The sequence below is a fragment of the Astatotilapia calliptera genome, chromosome 1 (assembly GCF_900246225.1).
Source record: "Astatotilapia calliptera chromosome 1, fAstCal1.2, whole genome shotgun sequence".
NCBI classification, from domain to species: Eukaryota; Metazoa; Chordata; class Actinopteri; order Cichliformes; family Cichlidae; genus Astatotilapia; species Astatotilapia calliptera.
In genome coordinates this window covers 24,917,877-24,944,373 of record NC_039302.1, presented here as the reverse complement: position 1 = coordinate 24,944,373, position 26,497 = coordinate 24,917,877, and the positions used below count along the sequence as shown (strand labels likewise).

Genomic DNA, 26,497 nt, shown 5'->3' with positions numbered 1-26,497 from the left:
CTTGCCGCTGATGTTGGTGGTAATGAGTTTGTTTCATGTTGATAAATATGATGATAAGTTAATTGGCCTCTGTGTGAAAGATCAGGTTCATTAGTGTACATTTCCTCCATTACTGCTGTCTAAAAAGGCCAGCTCATACAGTCTTTCGTCTGTCACTTATGAATAGATGACGGGAAATTTAAATACCTTTTGCACGTTTTAAATTTGACTCGTTCTGCTGGTAAAACTGACACTTTTCTCCTCCTGGTTTCAGGTTACTTGGAATTGGACTCAGGTGTATTTACTGGAGGGCAGATCTTTGATATTTCTATGGACTTTAGGACAGACCAGCTGAATGCGCTGTTGCTCTTCACATACAACACACAAACTGAAGACTTTATGCTGGTAAAAGCAGAGACGTGTTTCAAATTATCGTACTAATGCTGAAAATACTCAAATGAATCTAATGACAGACTTTAACGTTTTCTTTACTGGTTTATATTTTTTAAGGTGGAGCTGGAAGCTGGTCTCTTGTCCTTCATTCTCTCCTCTGAAGGTCATGTGATTGAACTCAGCATGTGGGTGGGGCTTAGCTACTGCGATGGAGACTGGAAACAACTGTCATTGGCAAAACGCGGCTCGCTTATCTCAGCTGCTGTCAATGACTGGGCAGAGGAAGCAAGGGGAATGGGAGGAGCAGTGACGCTGAGAGTTGATTCACCATTATATTTGGGGGGCGTGCCACCAGAGCTCATACATTCTGCTCTAGACAGGCGAAGTCACAAACATGGTGAGATAACATGCACTGAGGTAGTATTTGCATGTCGCTCATTAAAGTGGCAGATGCCAAACCAAGAAAAATGTCTCATTTAGCTACAGTCTCCTATACAGTTCCTTGAATCTCATCATCAAGCATAGTATTTACATATTTTGAGCTCATTGTTTGGCTTTCTTTTCAGTTGGACAAGTTAAAGTACATTTATTTGCAGTTGTAACTTGCCTGCTCTTCTGTGTAGCAGAAGAATCACTAAATTAATTAACTTTGACGCATAGCAATCATACTATTTGCTAACATTTGACTAAAATTTAAGAGCATTGTAAATTTGGCATCAGTAAACCTGTGGCATAATTATATGAGTCGGGAAATCCCATTTGACATGTAAAAACATGGAAAATGCAATTTCCCTGATATAATAAAGATTCCTTCTCACTTTTGCTTCTACTTTTTATACTCTCTCTCTCTGCTTTATGTTTCCTTTTCTTACGTTTCACAGGTCTAGGAGGGTGTTTAAAGGATCTTACTATAAGAAGTGGTAACAGAAACCCTCCCATCAGCCAAAGTGTTAATCTCTCTGTTGCCTCACGCCGTTCTGTCAGAGTCTACTTAGATGGTTGTCCTACCAGTGAAAGCCGGTACAACTGCAGAGGAAACGATTCAGTCCTGGTGTACAGTGGAAAAAAGACTCAAGCCACAGATTATAATCTACAGCCTTTCACTGGTAACACCGCACAGTATACATACACAGTGTCAGCATTACGTTTGTAGGTGTGCTCAATCTTCAGGGAATGCATTAAAAAATAAGAATTATGAGAGTTTTTAAGTACTAAGTTACCAGTAGAGATATTGAGGTTCTATTTCATAACATATTTCATTGTTGAGTGTGTCACATTGAGAAAGCTTTGCCACAGTGTTGTTTTCATTCAAAAGTCTGTTGCTTTTTGTGTCACTGTATAGTTGCTTGATACATAAAGACCTATTTTTATGGCTTTGAGGCACAGCTTCCAGCTATACCATGTTAGCAGCTCACTCTAATTAGTAGTAATTGCTTTTACATCATCATGTTCTCTGATTAAAGCTTACACTGGGGGTATTACTGTGTTGCAACATTATATTACTGACACAGAGATGAATACAAGCTAACCATCCAAGAAGTTCAAATAGAATTTATAGCTGGATCACATCACATTAGCTTTAAGAACATGTTATACTTTTAGTGCACTTTTTGTCAAACACAGTTTTGACTAAAACAGTTTTGCCTTGCCTCTGTTTTTTCCTCCCCCTATCCCTAATCCCTTTTCCTGTGTATGAAAACACACATACACATATATTTTAAGAGTACTTGTACAGGTTTGTGGCCTTGGCTGCAGGAGGCTGGGCGGCCGGACCTTGGGAAAGAGGACGCAGCCGAGACAAAGGTAAAATGTCATTGTGTATGAGATCCTTATTATCATGCTGATATGCTGGCAGATGTTAGCAACAAAATGTATCCAAACACCCAAACTCTACAAGTGCAGTTATAGAATATAACCAGAGTCCTTTAAACGTGGTATCTGCTATAGTATTTTAGTTTGTTCAATGAGTTCTGTCTTGGAATTATATTCCAAAGACAAAGTTACTTGCAAAATGTTAAAAATTTTCCCTGACAGTCTGAAACAGAAGCTTAATTTTCTAACACTGATTTTCATGTTCAGCATGGTGAGGTGTGTTACTGTATGTTCACTTTGTTGTACTTTGTTCAGTAGAGTAAGTCTTTGATCTTGAGAGATTTTGGCTGTAAAACCACTGCTATGTTGTACAGTATGTGAGTAATCCAAAGCCAGTGAGTGATATTACATGTGCCTGACGGTATGAGAGATTGATAAGGCCTCTATAAAGGGTAACAGTAAAAGGCTGTTAACCCAGAATGGCCTGTGTGGTCCCTTGTGTAATATAAAGCTCCTCGTTAGTAGTGAACAATACACTGGTAGGTCTCGGTACACCATACTATGACCAGAAAGAGGAATGGAGGATCAGGAGGGAGGAAGTGCTAAAAAACATTAAGAAATTAAGAGAGAGCTGGGGATTGAGGGCAAGGGATAAGTGGAAAAGCAGGAGAAGGGATGAGCAAAGAGTCATAAACGAATTAAAAGAAAAGTGAGAAAATGCAAGGAGATGAAGAAATATGCACAGTGACTGGATATTAAAGGGAGAAAGAAAAGGATAAGAATGCAAGAAAATGGTAAAATTGGTGAATGAAGGTGAAAGTAGAAAAAAACATGAACTTAATAACACAAAATAACTAAAGGTTTACACAAAATAGAACATACAGCCCAAAATAAAATAAATAAATAGCCGAATATCCAGCACAGCTGGCCTCATTTTGTGATATTAAAGATACGAATGATATGTGGATACATTTTCGGATACCGAAGAATGTGTGAGCCTTATGGTGTGTAATAATGTATCTATAATTTCAGTTATTTGACTATTTTAAAAGTTTGCACGGAAGATGACTGGTGACAGAAAATGAAGGTGATTGTAATGCAGAGGATGGAAGTGGGATGGGAGTTGGGCCACCAGAGCTGCTGAGGGTATCAGAGAGAGAAATAAGGGGAGTGTTAGAGAGAAAGAGGGAGGCTGATTGCTGTGAAATATAGCCCAGAATGAATGGCTGGCTGTATTAAATCAGCGCTGAAAAAGTTACTACTCTCATAAATACTATTTATGCTAATGGCGAGGTATGATTTACTGGGCCTATTAAAACACAGAGAGATGGGGAATGCTTTTTCTTTATTCTCATGTCCGCCCATCTTGTTGTTTTGCTTTTCGTGCATATTTTTTCATGTATATTTTCCTGTTTAGATTTTATTTTGACATTTGTTTGCCCTGAACTAATTCCTGTATTTCTTTTTTTATTATTATTCTTAAGATGTATTTTGTTAAGTTTAACTATTGTATGTGATTGTTTTCTTTCTTTAATACCATGGGATTTTTTTTCCTACACAGTCTCATTTTGCATCTCTCTTCCTTTTGGCCTTTCAAGTACCTACATCTGTACCACCTCCAATAAAGGTTCAGAGTTTAAACGCCTACAGTGCCAAGGTGAGCTGGGTGCCACCCACTGGTGACATAAGGGGACTGATTGACAGATATGAGCTAAAGGCCTACAACAGAGACTACCGAGAACTACCACCTGTCAGAGCCACATTCCTGGCTAATGGAAACTTCACAGGTAAAAAATGCACGAAACTATTGTAGTCATAAATATAATGCATACAACGTAGCTTGCCATTGCCAGTGTGTGAATGTGTGTGTGAATGGATGGATGACTGAATGTAGTGTAAAGCGCTTTGGGGTCCTTGGGGACTGAGTAAAGCGCTATACAAATGCAGGCCATTTACAAAGACACATTTTAAAATTTATTTAAGCTCTACACCTCCCCAAAAGTATGTCATCCTTTGCTCTTTGCATTTTTACTCACTATGTGCACTATGTTGCAGAACGTTTTACTGCTTGCACTTTTGTTTTGGATGTTATACTGCATTCTTTTGAGCACTTAACAATCAAACTTAAAACAACAAACAATAGACATCACTTTACATACAGGTAAATTTAGCTTTAGTTCTGTTTGCCTTATTGCACCTGTTGTCCTTTACATTTTAGCCTTTACTAAAAAAGCATTCATAATGTCTCCTTTGCTTACTGTCTTCCTTTTTCAGATTTGTATTTCAGACAAAACATACTAGTGCATGTACTCACTGTCCTGGCCAACCCTGTTAATTTCTCCTTGGCAAGTCCCCAGGTTTAGGAGACTGTCTCCATTTGGAACAAGACACTCAGGACTACCCCAATGATGTCATACCCTGGCATTGCTCCTTTTTCTCTCTCTCTAGCTGTTGCTCACTTTTCGATCTTTCCCCACTTCATCTTTTATGATGATGATGATGTCTGCGTCCGCTGCTGCTATTCGTCCCCCCTCTCATCCACTTCGCCATGTCTCTAGGCAAATATGAAGATGAGCTCTCTGTCTCAGTCTTTCTCAGTGTCTCTCTCGCTGCTTCTCATTCACTCCCCCTCTCTTTGCCAGACATTAAGTCCACCCTGATAAGGCTTCTTCTTAATTTATGATGGCCTCAACACCTGACTGCAGAATTACACCAATGGCTAAAAAACACAGAAAAGCAAATGAGGGTGTAATGGCAGCCGAGTGGGGCCCTGGCCCCTAATTGAATTAAAAGACATGGGTAACAGTAAGGGAGAGTGAAAAAGAGAGACAAGTGCAGCGTGATTGGACACAACAGTGGGGAGACTTGGGAGGGGGTGGAAGAGAAGAGAGGGTGACTTAGAAAATACAGAGAAGGGTGGAGAGGGCCAAGACGGTGAGGACAAAAAACATCCAAAGAGAGACGGCTGAAGCTTTACAATTAGAATAGACTCTCTGTTTGCCAAGCACAGTAGATTTGCTTAGCAACAGCAGCCCATAGTTACAAGTAAAGCATTTAAATTGTGTTGTTGATGCTTGTTGATAAAGACTCAAGTAAAGGATACAAATAGGCCTGATTTGTCACAAAGGACTTACAAAGGATATTTTTACAATCTTTCAGGGCTTGTGTCGAGCAATACTCTATACCCATAGTGTATGTACACTGCAAATATGCATTCTGACATGTAGCTGAGTTAACAAAATTGAGTTTGTATTCTTCAAAGTTATTCTTTTTTAAACGGTGTAATGCGTAAACCTTATTCATTGACATTTATATGCTCCTCTTAAGGTGTGCTGTCGGGTCTCACTCCGTCTACTCGGTACATTGTCACCGTGAGTGCCTGTTCTCCTGTTGGTTGCACTGAGAGCCTTCGTAACAACAATGGTGATAATGATTTGAGATGGAGTATCGCAACCCCAGAGGAAGGTAAGCAACAAACACATGCAAACTTTCACAGATTCATGCACCTATGAACAGAACTTCAGTGTCAGCGTCCTTACCAGTAGAAGAAATGTATGATTCTTTATGCACAGAGACACAGAGCGCAGAGACTTCTAAACACACTTAGATATGTTCAACCTGTTTCCTGCATGAGATACATAGCATATGAAAAAAGGAGAGGAGTGCTGGCACAAGAAAGGAGGAGACAAAAGAGAGGGTAAAAAGCAAAGAGAGGTTATTTGCCAGCTTGTTAAGTCATATAAAAACATGCATGAAGAAAGAAAAAGTAAAAGAGGAAAAGACATATTTTTATGTTATATGTTACTTTAATCTGTACTGGACTAACAGGCCTTGTTGGGGAGATAATGTGACGGCAGAGGTCAGTACAGAGACAGCAAAAATCAATCTGAAGTTAAAGAAAAAAACAGATTACTGTATTGATTTTCACTGAGCACAGAGTTAAGACACTGAAACATGTTAGAGAGACTGGAGAAAGAATTAATTTAAAACACACACAAATGCAGCACAGACACTTTTTTTACTCACTTATCCTTGAGTACAGGCACATTTTTCTTCACCTTATTTGAGATCAGTGAACATGAGATCATAAAATTTTCACGTTTCTCTCTTGGTGAAAACCTTTTGAAAAGTAATCCAAAGCGATGTCACTGTCTAACACCATATGAAATACTGAATTATTTATCGGTGACATTTGATGATATAGAATGATAACCTCTATAAAGCTAAGGCTTGCCATAGTTTTTCTTCACTGTTACTTAAAAGATACACTACGTGTTCATATTTACTCTAGTTCCTTATGCCGATCACTATATTTGTGTTAACATAAAAACTTGATTTTATTCTTCTATGCATCAGTTCCCGATGCTGTGTCTCCTCCAGCTGCAGTCTCATCCCCCACAGCACTCTATGTTAACTGGGAACCTCCAGCAAGGTAACAAAAAATACAGTTTTTACCTGTCCTCTCTCACCTCCATGCTGCATATTAATATTTAACTCAAGAACCTTCACCAATGACGAGGAAGTAATAAGTACATTCTGAATTAGTAGTAAATGGACAGTATTGTAAAACAGGAACAGAATTTGGTTCTGTATTGCTTATATTTTCCCCCAGCTTGAATAAATGTGTAGCCAACATAGATTTTGGCACAAAAACAATATATGGTATAGTGTACACAATATAATAATATTACCTTCATCTCACTTTTTTGTTCCACTGATAGGCCCAATGGAGGCATTACAGAGTACCTCCTCTATCACAACAACCAAATGGTCTACAGAGGGAAAAACAGACAACACAACATCACTGGTAAAGAGGAGAGAGTGCATGTGAGGTTGTGTGTGTGTGCTCCAGCGTAACTGTGACTGTAGAGGGATGGGGCCTCGGAGTAAAGAGAAGGGGAACACTGAAGAAAGGCAAAATGGAGTGGAGGATTAGCATTTGAAAGCAGGAAGAGTGTCTGAGTCCTCACCAAGGGAATAGCACTTTGAAAAAGACGGCTAAACACACACACACATGAAAATGAAGCAGCGGAGAAACAAAGAAAACTAAACATTAGCGCACGTGCATACACACAATTTGCTTTGAAGGCTCTCACTAAAGAGATCTAAATAAGGTATGAAACACATGTCACACAACTGAGCCATGCGCCGGATAGACTCACACATTAATACAATACACATATACACATGGAATGCAGAAATGTGCATAAACACACATACAAACACATGAACAGGACACTCATCCTATACAGCTTTACTGCCCAGCAATGAGTGTCTTTCTAGGTTAATGAAGGCATGAGAGCACATATCATCCCTGCTGGGTTAATAATGCACAGTGTCTGATGTTCACAGTGATTGGAAGGATTATGAATATAGTAATTATACATTATTTGGAAGAATTGAATGTGTAACACAGAGTGAGATTACAAAAGATGGTAAATGGAGAATAGGTTTGAAACAAAGAAAGATCCTTAAAGAGAAAGAACAGTGAAGATACAGTCAGGGAAGAGGAGTATTGATGGTTGTAGGTGCAACACAAGTTAATCGTTTTGAACTATCGCTTCTCTCTTTCACTTTTTGGGTGTGTGCATTTGTGTTGCAGGTCTTGGTGTATACACCACTCATGTCCTGATATTGAGTGCATGCACTTCAGTGGGTTGCACCAACAGTTCACAAGTTACAATGCTGACTTCACAGCTTCCTCCTGGACCTCTGCAAGCACCAACTCTTACCCCGCTAGACTCTCGAACTATTTTTGTAGAGTAAGTACACACACACACACACACACACACACACACACACACACACACACACACACACACACACACACACACACACACACGTGTATTAGTATTTGATGGTAATATCTAAGCATATATACGCACAGAACTAGGGTGCACTCACATTTTTAAATTATTCAAAATGTATAAAACCTTTATTTGTATTTTATAAGTTTTGCCTGGGCAGTATACAAGGACAGAGAGAGACTAAGCAAGAGCGAGTCAGTGACCTTCTGCAGTTGTGTTTACCATGCAGAATATTCTTCTACGCTTGACCTTTCACCATTAGAGGGAGGTGACAAGGGAAGATAGATCTCTGTACTTTTTTTTTATAATGTTCCCAGTTTTTCTGTATATGTGTGTGAAAGTGTGTGAGCCATTAGCGTTATCCGCTGCAGAAAAAATACATTACTACTCATATGCATGCAGGGCCCTGACCTTAGTCATGATTATGCTGCCCTGTGCCCAAAAAAGTAAAACATGCTATAATTTGCAAATCACTTAAGCCTTATATTTATTTTTAGTTAATCCAGCTGAAAAATCTTGTTCTATGGTGTCGCCCATACTTTTGTCTGTCCACAGCATTGCTACTCTTCCTGGAGTATAGGTTTCATCAAACTTACACAAAGATTACTTAAATGGACTTTAACCAAAATTGTGCTGAAGGTCATGGTCATAATTGTCATTGTACAAGCACTTTTTCATGTTCCCATGAATCACTATTCCTCCTAAAATTCAAAATTATTCGATGGCTTGAAATATCTCTTTACCATATATGTTGCATGCCACTTGTATCCTGTTTATTGCTGATGATTATGGTCTTGCAGGTAATGATCATGGAGGCAGTGGTCCTAGTTGTTGGTTGGAGCCCTCCTTTCAACATTGTGTTAACGTCACTAATATGGTCAATGCTATGACATGCTAAAGGGTTCACATATTTTCAAGCTTTTTGTGGCCTTAATTGCTTCTGAACTTCTAGTCATAATAGTCCTGAACACTTTGGTTTGGTTGCGAAAGAGATTAATTTGTCCAGGATATTAGTGTTTGCCAATGGATTTACTGTAATTCTCATTATTTTGTGCAATGCAGCGAACCAGTGGCAAGAAAAAAAAACTTCTTTCGGTCTTTCTTTCTGTACTTTGCACATTACAATAACCTGTGAATTGCTATGGATCATGAGCTGAATGAGCTCAAGTTACTGATACACTGGCTAAATATTACAAAGTAAAAATTTTAAACAGATTTTGCATTTCTTTTCCTGCTAATTTTAATTTGGATGCCAGCAACACCTTTAAAAAAGCTGGGTCAGGAGCATGTTTCCCAATGAGTTGCATAAACTCTCCTTCTAACAACTGGTTGTGAGTGTTTGGATAGTATGGAGACTAATTGCCCTAGTTTTGAAGACAGAATGTTTTTTTAATTTCTGTTTGATATACTATATGTTTATATAATAATAATAATATTTTATACAGTGGGGCAAAAAAGTATTTAGTCAGCCACCGATTGTGCAAGTTCCCCCACTTAAAATGATGACAGAGGTCAGTAATTTGCACCAGAGGTACACTTCAACTGTGAGAGACAGAATGTGAAAAATAAATCCATGAATTCACATGGTAGGATTTGTAAAGAATTAATTCGTAAATTAGGTTGGAAAATAAGTATTTGGTCACCTCAAACAAGGAAAATCTCTGGCTCTCACAGACCTGTAACGTCTTCTGTAAGAAGCTTTTCTGTCCCCCACTCGTTACCTGTATGAATGGCACCTGTTTGAACTCATCATCTGTATAAAAGACACCTGTCCACAGCCTCAAACAGTCAGACTCCAAACTCCGCCATGGCCAAGACCAAAGAGCTTTCGAAGGACACCAGGAAAAGTATTGTAGACCTGCACCAGACTGGGAAGAGTGAATCTACAATAGGCAAGCAGCTTGGTGTGAAAAAATCAACTGTAGGAGCAATCATCAGAAAATGGAAGACATACAAGACCACTGATAATCTCCCTCGATCTGGGGCTCCACGCAAGATCTCATCCCATGGGGTCAAAATGATCATGAGAACGGTGAGCAAAGATCCCAGAACCACACGGGGGGACCTGGTGAATGACCTGCAGAGAGCTGGGACCAAAGTAACAAAGGTCACCATCAGTAACACACTACAACAGCAGGGAATCAAATCCCGCAGTGCCAGACGTGTTCCGCTGCTGAAGCCAGTGCATGTCCAGGCCCGTCTGAAGTTTGCCAGAGAGCACATGGATGATACAGCAGAGGATTGGGAGAATGTCATGTGGTCAGATGAAACCAAAGTAGAACTTTTTGGTATAAACTCAACTCGTCGTGTTTGGAGGAAGAAGAATACTGAGTTGCATCCCAAGAACACCATACCTACTGTGAAGCATGGGGGTGGAAACATCATGCTATGGGGCTGTTTTTCTGCCAAGGGGACAGGACGACTGATCCGTGTTAAGGACAGAATGAATGGGGCCATGTATCGTGAGATTTTGAGCCAAAACCTCCTTCCATCAGTGAGAACTTTGAAGATGAAACGAGGCTGGGTCTTCCAACATGACAATGATCCAAAACACACCGCCCGGGCAACAAAGGAGTGGCTCCGTAAGAAGCATTTGAAAGTCCTGGAGTGGCCTAGCCAGTCTCCAGACCTCAACCCCATAGAAAATCTGTGGCGGGAGTTGAAAGTCCGTGTTGCTCGGCGACAGCCCCAAAACATCACTGCTCTCGAGAAGATCTGCATGGAGGAATGGGCCAAAATACCAGCTACTGTGTGTGCAAACCTGGTAAAGACCTATAGTAAACGTTTGACCTCTGTTATTGCCAACAAAGGTTATGTTACAAAGTATTGAGTTGTATTTTTGTTATTGACCAAATACTTATTTTCCACCCTGATTTACGAATAAATTCTTTACAAATCCTACCATGTGGATTCATGGATTTTTTTTTCACATTCTGTCTCTCACAGTTGAAGTGTACCTCTGGTGCAAATTACTGACCTCTGTCATCATTTTAGGTGGGGGAACTTGCACAATCGGTGGCTGACTAAATACTTTTTTGCCCCACTGTACGTGATCCCCGTGGGGAAATTGCTCTCTGCATTTAACCCATTCACTCAGTGAAGCAGTGGGCAGCCACTGGGCGCCCGGGGAGCAGTGTGTTGGGACAGTACCTTGCTCAGAGGTACCTCAGGGTAGCCGTTCAGTGGATTTGAATCCTCGACCTTCCGATCATGGGGCCACCACTCTACCTACTGAGCTATCCCTCATAAATAAACATTCACATATATATATAAATGTTTATTAATCTCGCTGTCACCCCCAGAGTGTGGTATGTATGTGTTCCTCAAGCTTGGATCTTCTACAAGCGGCCTGAGAGTTTGAATGTTTTGTGCAGTATCTTAGCTGTTCCTAGGATTGCACTCTTTTTCCACATCAGAAACCTCTAATGTTGTACCTGGAGTCTGGTGGGTCCTCTCTTCCAGTTTCAGGTTTACAGCTTCTAATGCTCAATGCAGTCAAAGTGTGGAAATGATGAGCCAAACCTTGGCAGAAGAGAACAGTGGAACTAAATGAGCCCCTTACAATGACAAATGCATCTACTAAGCTGATGATGATTGTTTCCAGACTCAAGTTAGACACATTACCAAATGATCTATGACTACCCCAACTCATTGACAGAGTATCGTCAGATGAGATGCTTGCAGATGTAAACACTGCTCTACGCACCATCCCCACAATTGGTATCACTGAAACCAGCGAGCTAATATACACCACTGCCACAGTAATCCTAGAAGCACTTGGGTAAGAAGATCAAGCCAAAATCAGAGAAACCTGGAGAAACATGTTAGTCAGTAAACTGAGGTGCAGTTGGCATCATATACTTGTATTTGATTGTTTAGCATTGTTTTTGTTTTTTAAAATAAAAATGCACTGCAAAAGGATTTCTTACAAAATATTCGTTCTGTGAACCTGTTTAAACTACAGGTCCAGGTAGTTTATACAGGTTGGCTGTTGAAAAGGAAAATCAAATTACCTGACAGAATGCATTGACCGCCACAGTATTCCTATATAGAGTGGGGGAGTGTATTGTTTCATTTCCTGAGCCTTTAAAATGCTTTTGATCAACATATTCACTAGGTGTGGGAAGGCTGTATATTGCCTTGTTAGCACATTGGTAATAGGCAAAGGTTGAGAGATCAGACCTAGTCAATATTACTCTATTGTGTCTGTGAGAAAAGTAAGATAGCTAGGAAAAAATGTAAAGAAATAGTAAAGAGAATGAAAGAATTTTTTTTGTTGTTGTTTAAAAAAAACACAGAGAAAAAATCTCTTAAAGAAAATGGGATAGGTGAAGAGAAGGGTGAGAGACTGTGAGAAAGGTTGAAGAAGGCTGCTGGAGGCAAACAAAACAGTATCAGCAGATTTATATCCTGCCCTCACCAAACACTGCCTGACTCATACACATTCATACACAACCAAGCAGACATAGGATCATATGAATACCTATACTGTCAGATATGCACATGGTCACAAATGAAAAGAACCTGATAAAACATTCTGAAACAATCTGAAGTGAATTCATTGATGCATAGATTGTGACTGGAATCATTTTCTGTCGTGTGTGCGTGTGTGTGTGCATATGTGTCTGTGCGTGTTTTGATGCATTTGAAACACCTACTGTAGCATGAAGTACCAGAAAGACTTTTGGCAAAAAAAATATTGCCAACAAGTTCCAAAAAGTTTATGCAGATAAGCTCAAAATGAGCATGTTTAAAGATGAGTGTGGTCACACACACGAGTACTGATATGGGAAGAGCCGATACATAAAAACATGTAATGATGTCCTTCTGAGGACCCAAAAAAGGTCCGATCCCACTGTAAAATTCTCTGTAGTTTATGTTGTTGTGTTGCTTGTACAATTTAGAGAGCAAAAGGAAATATGCAAGAGAACAAAAGTGCAGAAGGCAGGTTAACAGTACACTCAAACCTTCATCATCTCAAATGTTTGCTTTTAAATTTAACATTCAGAGAGGGCACCTGGCTTTTTCACACTACTTTCAAAACGCACTTTTAAAACAATTACCATAGTGAATTATTATACAGATTATTACAATTCCCCTTTGATTCAGTTTTTCAAAAGTGGACATATATCACGCTGCCAATCGACAGCATATAAATCTTATAATAAATGTGATAGATTAGCCACAGTGGCTAATTGTGTGCTAACACACACTCATCAGTCATTCAAAAAATGGCTTTTAATGGGAGGACCCAAGAAAGGAATCCATCACTTTTTAAAATGGCCTCCCTTCGCGACCATGCCAGGTGGGTTGTACTGCCTTCAGGGATTTGTAAGAATTGCAGGACAATTTATAAAGTGTATTTTAGTGCTCCTTTTTTATGACTTTTTTTTTTTTTTTACTTCATACTTCAGAAAATCTTAGTTATCAAATATCTTATCAGAGGGATTTTTACTTATAAAATGTGTAATAGTTATTGAACACACTTCACTGCCAGCTTAAAACAGATTTAATTTAGTATATTTGAGTTTGCAAAAAAAACCAAAACATTTTGGCAAATAAGATTTTATCTTTTCTGAACAAAATCATTGTAAAGATGGAACATCTCATTTATGTTGCAGAATCCAAACACATCAAATCTGTTTAGTCATTAGTATTCAAACTTAGAACCAACAAAAGTACAGCAGTAATTATATAAATATATTTTCCTGAGTCGTGCTCTTTCACATTGGCCCCCTTTTTATAACAGCGCTAGATAGTTGACATGTCTTGATTTCCTAATGCCATTTCTGGTCTTTTTTTCTCCTCTTTGCTGGGGATGACCTTCCTGTTCTAAATATAGAAAAGGAGACACCTCAGCCTGACTGTTGAAGGAAACTGTGTGCGCAGTGTGCTGTACGTGTGTGTACGTGCCTCTGTGCACATGTAAGGAAGCCTACCACTGCACTGTGTTTACTTCAGCTGACAGAAGAAACATGGTGATGAAGGCAGACACTGACATGCAGATACTCAGAGCAGTCTGTTTCAGCCGGGACTGCCACAGACACAGACACACATTTCACTCCTTTTTCGCGTCTTATTTTTATTTTGATGTTTTAATTCGAGCGTTGTGCAGACCTCTGCACTTAATGGTAATGTATTCATAAAGTTTGGCATTGCTCACCTGGTCGAGCAGGCAAGCCATATGACAAAGCCTTACTGCAGGGGCCTGGGTTCAAGTCTCCCCAGGATGTTACCCATGTGCTATCACCCCCACTCTCTCCTTCCTTTCTTGTCTCTTACTATCCTGACCATCAACATTAAAAAATGCCAAACATATATTTATACGAGTTTACAAATCAAATACTATTATTTATTTTTTTTTAAAAACAGGCATTATTAGATACTAACAGACAGTCAAGACGATTCAAGACGTCCTTGAACCTCATGAGGGTTGCAGTTTAGTTTCATTTGTGAAAAACTCGAAAAGTTGATTCTGTTCATCTGGACATAGCGTTTTCTTAGCGAACAGAATCAGGTTTTGGACATTTACTTGCCTGGATGATTGAGCATGCATCAATTTGTGAAAAACCAAAATGTAAAATGTTTTGATCAAATGTTAACAAAAGCCAATACTTCTATATTTAAAGTACCAGGTTTTTGCAACACGATGAAAAAAAAAACGTTAAGCAGAGAAGTGATGCAACTAAGTCTACAGGGGTTTTTTTTTCTGTTGTATAAAGTCCTAAACTATATTAGATTTTAGGTAAATAGGGAAAAAAAACATAAGTAAATGATTAATAGGAAATAACTGGGAACTGGCTGAATTATAAGTATAGTCATATTAAAAGTGTTTCCCACTGGGCTACAGTAAAGTTTTCACACTAGGATTTTTGAAAAGCAGAAAAGTGAAAGGTCGAATTTATTTTATGTTTATTTTTCTCTTCATTTCTAGGTGGTCACATCCCTCTCAGATAAATGGTGTTTTGGAGTTTTATTTGATCTTCCTGTCTCATGACAGTGCAGAGCGTGTGCTAGCCTATAACAGCTCTGAAGTTTTTGAAGACTACACGCTCCGCAACCTAACCCCTGGAACTCTTTACACCATCACAGTAGCTGTAAGTCCATTGCGCCTTAATTTTGACTTTCAATTTGTTCGTTTGTATCATATTCATTCTTATGTTATTGTTTATGTGTGTGCATGTGTATGTGTGTGCATGGCAGGCTTGTACAGGAGGTGGATGTACTTTAAGTCCACCAAGCCAGGCTCAGACTGAAGAGAGCACCCCTGAAAATGTCCCTGCACCACTGGTCACTCCTTTGTCCCCCAATGCGCTCAATGTCACCTGGACTCCTCCTGAAACTCCGAATGGTGAGAGGGTACACACCTACACAAAAATACAAAACCATGGATTTTTTTAAAATAAATTGTTATCAAGAGCATTGAATGAAGTGGAAGAAGAAGAAGAATGTCATGATGATAACAGCATGTGATATTAATAGACCTGAAGAACTGATTAAAAGGTGATGCTATTTACCATAACCCTGTGTCTATGACATAAATACAGATATAAAGGTTTGTCCGTGTTTCAAGGATGCTGTTCCTGTTACCGTAAAACAGAAGATCATTTACATGTGAGTGAGAGGAATCAGTTGAGTCTCCAGGAGTAGAGAAGAAGAAGAGGGAAACAGAAAGAGGAACTAAAAAGAGAGAGCACAAAGGACTCATAACGAAAAGAGAAAGAGACAGAGACAGGGTGAGAGAACAAACAATTTGAGATCGAGACTAATAGAGACCGAGAGGGAGAGGACAGCGCTTCACCAAGCTCCTTTAAGTGGATGAAAAGTGCTCCCTTTTGACTAAAGAGAGAACTGCAGGCTGAAAGAGCGTAGACTCGCTGTGATGGCCTTTCTCTCTGTTTTCTCTACTCCTCTACTCTCTCCTCTTCTCACCTTTGTCTTCTTCACCTGTCCCCAGTTAAAATCTGGGGGGAAAGTGTATTTTAAGAGTCTAAGGTGTCTATTTAAAACAGAATTTAAAGAGTTAAAGTGATCAAAAAAGGAGCAGCGTAACTACATAAGCTGTGTGGTTTATTTAGAGAAGGCAACGAGTGATCCGTATTCTATTAGTGTGATTCTCTCTCGTAATCAAAATTTGCAAAAGACTGATATAATCTTCTGAAAGGGAAATAATAGATATGGATTTGTATTTCTTTCTTTTTTTTTTAAATGTTTCAGAATTTAATTCTGTTTTCATCGTCCCACATCCTATAAATCAAAAATCAGTGCATGTATGTCTTCAGTCTAAGGACAGAATGCAGAATTCACCTGTAGGTAGAAAAGAAACATGGGGCATCCCAGTTTGTAGAGGTTAAGAAGTAACGTCTGCATTCTCTCTTGTGAACTGTTAATGCAGCTGTGTTGCATCTCTTTTACTTTTTCCCGATATCGTCCATGGCCTGCTAATTGTTGTTGTGTGTTCCAATGAAAATACACATTAATCAGCATAAGCTAAAACGCTGTCTGTGATAAAAGCACAGAAATACTCCCAAAGACGTGAAATGCATTATGAAATACGTTAGTAGTTACTGTAAAAGAGATTGGCCCCACTTTTTTAAACAGTTTATCTTGATTTCTGAATCGACATAGGTCAAGTCAGCAGATGTTTGCTTTGAAATGAACTCATGTGTTTTAATACAACTCTTAAAGGTAAGTAGTTAAATAGCCGTGAAAATACAGTAAGTTTAAGTAACATTATGTATGACATGGTGCACTGAAAATGATGTATTTATCGATAATCTCAAGGACTATATCAACAAATAGTATATCTCATGAAACCAAATTAATTAAGCGAAGAAAACCCCTTGATCCCCTCCCATTTCACAGTCTCTTGACATACCACACACACTACCACATATTATCAAATGTTACTGTCATGCTCGTTAAAGTATGTGTAATTCCACAATGTGTGTGTGTGGAATGTGAATCGTGTGTGTTTTACGCTTAATGCCACACGAGTGCATTTTGCACCATAAACCCTGTGATGTGTGAGCATATTAGCCTGGATAAATTACTTAAAGCTTTTCTCAGTTGATGACAGAAATTTATAACAAGGGAAACACTTAATCATGATTACCCGATTATCTCGTGCTTAAAAAGCTTTAATTTTTGCTCAGAAAAGAAGAAGAGATCAGTACGTTTTTCCTCACTAACTCCTTTTTTCATACAAATGGATGGCAACAACCACGATGATGATGGTGATGGGTTCCAGAAGACCTAGATCCTATGTTATTTTCTCTTTCTCTCTTCCTTCCTCTCACTCTTTCTCCCCCCTTCTCCCCAATTCCGCAGGGATTTGTGGGGGATAATCCTCTCGGGGATTAGGTCGGGGCAACACGCAGACAAAGAGGGGAAATAAGCCTGTTATGCATTCGCTGCTTCATTTCCCAACCTGTCTTTATTACAGCCTATACTGATATGGGCTTATTCACACACACAAGCACATACAGATGTCCGCGCACATATGCACACGCTCTCACACGCATGTGATTGGCCACATTAAGAGCTCCCCAGATGTAGCTTGTGTCTGTGGGTTTTTTCGTGTCTTCGTTTTCCTGATAGATGTGTATATCTCTATTGAGCAATAATAAAACCCACACATGATTAAAGCAGAATAGACTCTTAGTTCTTAGCGCTGATCTTTTGAGCCCCCTGTATGCATTTTTATTAAGGAAAAGCACATTTGGCACCTTACTGTTTCATTTTTTTATTAGGTGGATGTAATGTAATGTAATGATTGTGCTGGTGTGTGTGGGTATGGATACGTGTGTACAAACTACATATGTGCAGTTTGTCCGTGTGCAGGTTAGAGTGTGTACACCTATTTGCACCCTTATTTGTGTGTGTGTGTGTGTGTGTGCGCCCATTCATCGTAGTACAACTGTCCTTCTTAGGGCTTTTATCCTCCTAACACTCATGGTTACATTTGTCATTTCAGTGCTGTTTCTATCATTGGATCACTCTACCTGACTGGCAGGTCTGCAGCCCCTAAGTCAGTTTTCATTTGCATTGTAATCCAGTGACCCAGACTGCATCCCGTCATAGTAAAGCTCTCTTTATGATTGTAATGCCTCACACTATGGATGCAGTATTATTGCATATGAGTGACCAATCCAAACAGAGTGTAAAACTATCTCAGTATAACTATCTTCTGAAAACCTACAGGAAATGATCTCGATGAAAGCTTGTAATGGTTATGATTAGTTGTGATACTTAACATCACTGTCTAAATCGTTGCTCTTGGTCAGAGGTTATTCAGGGCAGGGGATGTGAGCAGAATGTGACAAGGAGCGGGAATTCCATGTTCAATAGACTTCTTTTATTGTAATAAATACTAAGGATTGTTAAGAAATGTCAGTTCTATTGTTGCCTGGGGTATTTTTTCCCTGTTATTTAAATTTTTATTCTGTCATGTTCTAATCAGATGTGTTCTTTTCCCAGGTATTATAACTAGCTACGGTCTCTGGCTGGATGGAGTTCTCATTTTAAACACCAGTTCCTCCCAGAGGTTCTTCTTGGTGGAGGGACTCTCTCCTTGGAGCCGGCATGTACTCAGGCTGCAGGCCTGCACAGCACGAGGCTGTGGCAAGGGACCGATGGTCAGTCAGTGTTATAGCATATAGTATAACAAACTGTAAGATGCTTTGTCATATAGTAATGCCTTATAAATAATTGTGTTGTTGGTGTTACTGACCGAATATTGGCTTTTGAACTTATTTTTAAGAGATACTTGAGAAAGATTTATATCCAGGGTATGGAAGTAGGCAAAACTGACCGGATCTAATGATCTGACAAAGAAAAAGGGAACAACGGGACTGTTATTGACACACAGGGGAGATTGGTGATGAGAGGTGGAATTAATTAAATTATGTGGGTAAGAAGCAGAAACAAAAGCAGGAAGTAACCACAGCTAGAAACATGAGAAAACTGAACTTTAAAGTAAAACCTCCAACAACTATCGCTGAAACACTGAAATATGAATACTAATTAAGATGATAGAGACAGTTGAACACAGAAGGCACAAGCAGAAAATAAAACAAGAAACAACTAAAAACTGGTGAGTACCACAGGGACCATGACATGAAACAGCAGAGTATTTTTCAACATGAATTCTAGTTTCTACCAAAAGTATGAAACACAAAACACAACATTACATTTTTGTCAAATACACCCGTCAAATTTAGCGTAGCAAAAGTTTTATAAAATTATGCATGAATTATTTTCATGAGTTTCATTAGCGCTTTAACTAATGCACAAAATCATATGTGGCAATGCCTGCACACACGTGTGTCTGTGTGTACGTGTGTGTCATTGGGAGTCATAAAGGTGATCGATTCTCTCGGCTCAATAACGAGGGTTGGCGTGGCCACGGTGACATTTGGTAGGAAATGCCACTTCATTTTCAACGACGCCTCTGACAACAGGCCATATTTTGGGGCACTTTTCCAATACAGATGCCATGTTTAGTCAAACACCAGGAGAACTGCTGACCTAGCAGAAAAAGAGAAGAGGAGGGTGGGCAGGTGAAGGAGGGTGAAACAGGATGAAGTGGAGAAGAGGAAGAGGTGATAGGATGGGCAGGAAAAGGAGAAAAGGAGTCAGAGAAGAAGGGAATTTCAGGCAAAAAGAGTAAATGATGAGGACAGAGTAAATGGCCAGAGCAAAGTGAGAGATGAGGTGGAAGGGAATCGAAGGCAGCAGAGGAGAGTCAGACAGGAAGAAATGAGACAGAAGAAGACTGTAATGATGAAAGAGGACGGAAAAATGGTGGCAGAGATAATGCCGGCCACTTGTGTAGAGTGGTTTCATCTGAAAATGCTTAGTTTTAACATTTCAGACAGGTTGTATCAGACTGAGAGAGGCATTATTTTCAGTTTTTTGTATTTCTCCAATAGCTGTTGGATGAATGAGTGTTAGTGGAGCTATGATAAAAATGCTACATATCTGTATTCTTCTATGCATTTTGATATCTGTGTTCTTCTAAGGTGGATGTGCGTACATTAGAGATGGCCCCAGAAGGTCCTATACTGTTGGAGCTGGCCAATCAGAGTTCAAGATCTCTCAGAGCACATTGGACAGCCCCTCCTAGAGCGAATGGGAACCTTAGCTACACAATATACTACAAAAGCAAAGGTAACAGCGAAAAGCTACATCTTTATCTTTACACATGCACAGGTCTCATATAGTATTTGCCAGGCAACAAACCCAACTTTATCTGTAAAACATTCACATCACAACTGTGGAAGTTGTAAAATGTGAAAGCCTCATTTTCTGAATAAAGATATGGATATGTTAATAATACACAGTCATTCCTACCGGGGTAAAAAGTAACATATAGATAGTAACATATCTGTTTTGCTTGAGACTCTGCCTATTGTGTAGACATATCCGCACTGTTTTTGGAGGGGTGGGGTAGGGTCAAAAAGGCTTTACAAAGACGTAAAGCCTTTTTATCAAGACCCATAGATAGAAATGGACATGTCAGTACAAATGCAAATTGGAATACACAATCACACTTCTCACTCACAAAGTCAGCTTGCACTGAAAGTCAGCCATGTAATGGGGAAGTAATCAAGAAGTAATCAGTATACAGTAGCATAGAAATGACAAGTTGTTGTTTCTTTTTGATACTGTGTCAATGATTTGAGGAAATGACATGGGAGTATAGACTATAAAAGTGGTATGAAGATAGGAGGAGGAACAAAGTCAAGTTGCAATTCAATAATAGTATAAAGAAAAAAGGGAGATGAGAAGCTCATATTTCCATAGATGGATTAGAAAAGACCGTAAAAACAATGTAAGATATGAGGAGCAGCAATACCACGGGGAGACAACAAAAGCAACAGATAGACTGGACATGGCGAGAAAAGAGAACACGCATATTCTCATTTTTTCAGTTACGCATATTCACAAAGTCTCTCCCTGTCATACACACTCACTGTCAGGCACTTTGATCTATGCCTCACAGAGAACCCAACAGATGAGTGGAGAGAAGGATAGAAGCAGTGTGGAAGGAAAAGAGAGACAGTGTTTCGCTCTAGTTGCCCATAACCTCCTGTTTCTTTGATACAAACGGCCTTCATCAATCCACACAGAATTACGTGTGTGTGGGTGTGTCTGTATAAATATATTGGATAGGCTTGCTTACTATGATTTTCTGATCCCTTTTCTTTGACTATCCTTGCATAACCTCAATATGGAGACCTCTCTCTTTCGATTACTCTCAAGTTAATCTCAGTGGGGGTTTTTCTCTCTCACGACCTCTCTCTCATTCCTCTTTCCTTTTTCTTTCTTTTTTTATGCATCTCTTACAAGTCACTTTTCTGTCTTTAGAGTGGTAACACTAATAAAAAACATTCACTGTTTTTCATTATCTTTAGCTATACATTGCTTGGCCTAAGACCTTACATGTCTTTCTTTCTCTGTCTCTTAGATGGTGATGGTGCATTGGATGGAGGTACAGCAGCAGGCGTCTGGTTGTCTGTGACAGACCTGCAGCCTTACACTAGCTACAGCTTCTGGATCAGAGGCTGTAATACACAGGGTTGTATTGAGAGCCTGCCACTCAGTGTTACTACACTGCCAGCAGGTACTCACACGCCAAAGACTTTCTTATCATTATTAATTTGATCATTACTAGAACTGCATAATTTTTTCACTGTGTCACAGTTTCAAATATCATGATCATCCATCGAAAGGCTCTAAAGGTTTATCCAACAGGTGCTCTTCATTGCTTCAGTTTACATCGTTCTTGACCTGCTCTTAGCTGGTTACACAAAAACCTGAACTTGCTATGCTAGATCAGCAAAGTTTAGCAGGGGCACCAAGGAACTGTGTCACTCCTTTGAGCAAGAAACTCATATAGCAAAATGCTACTGCCTGGTGAGGTATAGTTCAGAGTAGGGGTGAGGGAACTCCAGGCCTCAAGGGCCAGTGTCCTGCAGGTTTTAGATATCACCCTGGGTCAACACACAAGAATCAAATGATTAGTTCATTACCGAGCCTCTGGAGAACTTTAAGACATGTTGAAGAGGAAATGCAGCCATTTAAATCAGCTGTGTTGGATCAAGTCTAAAACCTACAGGACACCGGCCCTTGAGACCTGGAATTCCCCACCCCTGGTTTAGAGACTTGAACTGCCTGAGTTTGAGTCCACTTCAGACCATTAACTGAGTATCATTGTCCCTACTCTCTCCCTGCTTTCATGCCCACTGTCTGCATTGTCTATTTAAAAAAGGCTGAAACTATCAAAGGTAGATTCTCATAGGCGCAGTTTTCTCATTGCTTTCAACATCCCTGCAATTTTTACCAAATTATTAAACATTATTTATTTTCTCAATAATGCTATTTGTTTTTTTCCTCATTTTTTTGCATTTTGAAATTATTTAATCCTTTAATTTAAGTCACAGTTGATCTACAACAAATTAAAATTAAAATCCTTAGAAAAAAAATGATGATAATAGTATGACTGTGGTATTGAAATTTTTCTAAGGTCTTAATTAAATGACTGTTCTAGTAGATTTGTTTCTCACGCCACACACAAAACATGAACTGTGGCGATATTTTTAAGATTACTTTGATTTTAATTGCTGTTCTTGTGAACTGGAAAGGTTTATTTTTATAGCTTGCTCTGCAAAGGAAAAAAAAACAATTATTCACTGGAGTCGACATACACATCATTGACTTGACTTAATGATGTGAAAACATATTTCTGATTTACACAGCCTGTGTGTGTGTGTGTGTGTGTGTGTGTGTGTGTGTGTGTGTGTGTGTGTGTGTGTGTGTGTGTGTGTGTTTGTATTGTAATCGTGTAGAATAGAGACTGATTGTGCATACTGATAAATGTCAAAGCTGATCAGAGCAGTCTGGAGATAATTGTAACATGCACACACACATACAAACACACACACACACACCTATAGACACACATTTTACCACTTTAGCTAATGTTATCAAAAGGGTTGAATATGTACACCCTTGCACATACCACACCCATGTCTTAGTGAGTCAACAACAAAAGACAGACTTAGGAAAGTTCTCCTGTTCAAGTTCAAAACAAAGGCATAAGAAAGTATAAATTTTAAATACCAGACGTTTCCTCTCTTTCTACCTCTATGCCTCTGGCATCTCTTTAGACTTCTATAAGGCAAACTGTCTTGATGCGTCCTTGTTCTATGAAAGAACAGAGAGAAGATAGCGGAGCAAGAGACAGAGGAGCTGAGGAGGAGGAGAGCAGAGAGAGAGAAGTGAACATAAAAGTGCATAGTTTAAAACGATTAGTGACACCTCTGATATTGTACCTACTAACACAGCATGAGAGAGACACAGGCTCACCAACAGTGTGTTTTGCGTGTGCATATCTGTACGTATATGTGTGTGTGTGTGTGTATGTCAGAGAAGCAGGAATCATCTTTTGATGAATTAGCTAAATACACAAACTCAAGGAATGAACTGGGTCATTAAAAAATCCACTGAATCTCTGAATGCAAATCAGAGGGTCATTTTAATCTAAATCTAAGTTCAGGTGTATCGTATCAATTCAGTAATTTGTTAAATGCTTGTTTGACTGTAAAAGAGCAGGATCTCCATTTCCGCGCTTTCCGTGTATTTTCCTACTAATCGACTGCTCACTCCATTCTGATAGCATTGTGGTGCCTTTCGAGTGACAGGATGTTCACTTGACCTATCCTAATTTGCTTATAATGCTGCCTCTTGAAACTCAGCAGGCTTTTACCCAACTACTGTTGATCTAAAATGAAGACGTGTTTTTTCAGGTGTTTTTTCATAAACACGGGTAAAATAAGAGCAGCCAATTTGGTCTGGTTTGAAATGGAGAGCAGACAGCCTACGAGAAGCAGTCATTAAGTCAAGTGCAGGTGATTGTTTGCACAGTTGTAGGAGAGGTTGACTAAGACTGGTGGTACAGAATATATAAGGTTGATAAAAACTGATTAGAAATAAAGGCCAAAGTTGGTATTAAATAGCCAATTAAGGTAATCCTCTGATATTTGTTGTGTTACACTCATATTTTGTTTTCTGTTTCTTAGTTTTCTGTTTTCCAAGCTTCCTTTCCTCTAAGGACTTAGTAAATCTTGTGAGCGAGAACTGGATAAGGATAGTGACACAATTGCAAACATAGCCACAAATAAGCCTTTAAAAAAATGGACAAGTCACATCTGACACACATACATGGTGATTCTTTAGTTGTTTTGTTTTTTGTTTTTAAAAAGGGCTTTTGTGTCATGTTTTTAAAATCGATGTGCTTTGTGTATGCATTAATATAATGAATGTATACTAGAGGGTTGAGTTATGTTGATGGACCACCACTAAATTATTCTGAATCCACATTGAAAGTGTTATTTTAGGCTTTTCTCACACATCGTGTATGCCTGTGTGCAGTTGTAACAGCCATCTTTAGAATAAGATGTCTTCAGCAATCAGTCTTGTTGAAGTGGACATCGCACAATTTTTGATTGAAGGGTCACTTTATACATCGGAGGGCCTGCTCTTATTTCACATAGTCAACAGTGCAGTCACTCTGATTTCCATCATGTACTTGTTGTTTGCAGCTTATCTCATTTTATTCTGTCTTTGCACAAATGTTCTGTGTTTCTGTTCAGCTATCATATTGATTCTGGCTTGTTTACTGATTTTCCAACACTAAGACTTTACTGTCACACTGAGCTAAGAAGACGTGGACTTTGTGGATTTAATGCAGTGTGTGTATTTGTATGAATGTGAGAGTGATGAGTATATCTGGTTGTGCTTTTTATACTCCACACTGTGAGAGGTGTCATTGCGTTACAGTGAAGTTGATCAGTTAGATGAAATGGACATACCTTTTTATGTTTTTTTTGTTTTTTTTTCTTACTCTCTAAATGTCTAATCTTTTCATTTCACCGACTGACTTCCTCCATATTTTTGTACTCCCCTGCTCCTTCTTCTTGTCTTCTTCTCAACATACTTTCTTCCTTCTTAGCCCCTGATGGATTCTCACCTCCAACTCTATCCCATGCAACTAATGCCAGTCTGAACGTGTCCTGGTCCGCCCCTGTCAACTCTAATGCACCAGGCCCACTCTACTACAGTCTGCAAATGAGGACATCCCCACAGAGGCCTATCATAAGGTGAGAGACACCATAAAATGCAGAGTCAAAGCAGATGGACAAGTTTGCAAACCGTTTTCCACAATGCATAAAAGTTTTCTGAGAAGAGTAGCAATAAAGTAACTGGACACACACACACAACAAAGTACACATATTACATACTCTAAATATCAGAAAATGTGCATGTGCACATAGCCTACACATGCACATATAAAGGAGCACATTATACAGCACAACTGTGAATATGTCACTTCAGTAGGACATAACATCAGAAATCCAGAGAGGGAATGACAGGATGTAGAGTCAGAAAGACAAAAAAAACCAAAGACATGGAAGAGAGAGGGAGACACGGGCAAAGAAAGTGTGATAGAATAAAAAGAGGGAGAGAGGGTGTGCATCTGATATGTATTCATTACATGCTTCCTGACAACAAATTGCAATTTAATCCAAGAAGAGGAGGCTCTCATTCTGTGGTAATAAATAAATGACTAGCTACATGTATTATATATCAGACAGCCATGCCCTCCTCCTCCTCTGCTATGGAAATCTCATTGTTCTCTGATTTATTCATTCATTCATCCCTTCTATCCATCTGAAGCTAAATGGTCAACGGTCGCTCATTTATGACAATATTCTTTTACTTTGTCCTAGATTCCTTTGTATGATTATATGATGGGCCAGGTAAGGCATGGGAATAAGATAAAAGGCTATGGAAAAAACTGTACATAATGCATAGGCAGCCAGTGTTTAGGAACCCTATGAAATTTGGGCATTATTATAATGTTTTACTTAAAATATATTTGAATTTACACTTTGGAATCTATTTAAGAAACAAACCATTTTTTTTTAAGTATAATGAAATTGTTTTTTTCAGAAACCTTTTGCTTTGACACCGGTAACTTTTCCCACTGAAGTATGAATTACATACTTTGTGACTATTCAGATCCTTTTTTTTTTCACTTCTCACATGCACATCTCTCTGGCCTTAAGTGTACGCTAAAAGGGATTTAATAACTACGTACAATGTTGACATGATTAACCTAAGGAACGTAAGAAGCTGTCCGGTGCTGAATCTCTCTGATGAAGCATTAAAGAGTAACATTTGGTCTAAGGTAGAAAGTATGGTGTTGCATATGTTTTTATTTAAAAAAAAATGGTAACTCCTGCAACAGTAAAGCTTTGCTAGTAATTCAGGAAATTTTCCAGATTGGTTTCTTCATCAGAAAATCTGAAAATGAAGTTTTGTAACATCAGATTTGTGTCCACTAAAACACAAGAGCATGCAAAGTGCAAGATCAGCATATTTAAATCTGCTGTCACTCTGTGACCACCAGGTAACAGAGCACATCACAGACCCAAATA

The 26,497-nt window shown here is 39.0% G+C and overlaps 1 protein-coding gene across 9 annotated transcripts in view; it reads left to right on the top strand.

Moving 5' to 3' along the window:
- ush2a (Usher syndrome 2A (autosomal recessive, mild)) overlaps positions 1-26,497 on the top strand; it is a 222,035-nt gene that overhangs the window by 100,959 nt on the left and 94,579 nt on the right. For all 9 annotated transcript variants that reach the window (XM_026171402.1, XM_026171393.1, XM_026171412.1 and 6 more), the window contains 15 exons: positions 254-384; positions 490-769; positions 1,254-1,478; positions 2,095-2,175; positions 3,783-3,971; positions 5,512-5,649; positions 6,541-6,616; positions 6,906-6,991; positions 7,787-7,946; positions 14,926-15,088; positions 15,195-15,342; positions 18,471-18,628; positions 20,015-20,162; positions 21,463-21,618; positions 25,009-25,156. In XM_026171402.1, coding sequence (XP_026027187.1) covers positions 254-384; positions 490-769; positions 1,254-1,478; positions 2,095-2,175; positions 3,783-3,971; positions 5,512-5,649; positions 6,541-6,616; positions 6,906-6,991; positions 7,787-7,946; positions 14,926-15,088; positions 15,195-15,342; positions 18,471-18,628; positions 20,015-20,162; positions 21,463-21,618; positions 25,009-25,156 — 2,287 coding nt within the window. The remainder of the gene's footprint in view (positions 1-253; positions 385-489; positions 770-1,253; positions 1,479-2,094; positions 2,176-3,782; positions 3,972-5,511; positions 5,650-6,540; positions 6,617-6,905; positions 6,992-7,786; positions 7,947-14,925; positions 15,089-15,194; positions 15,343-18,470; positions 18,629-20,014; positions 20,163-21,462; positions 21,619-25,008; positions 25,157-26,497) is intronic.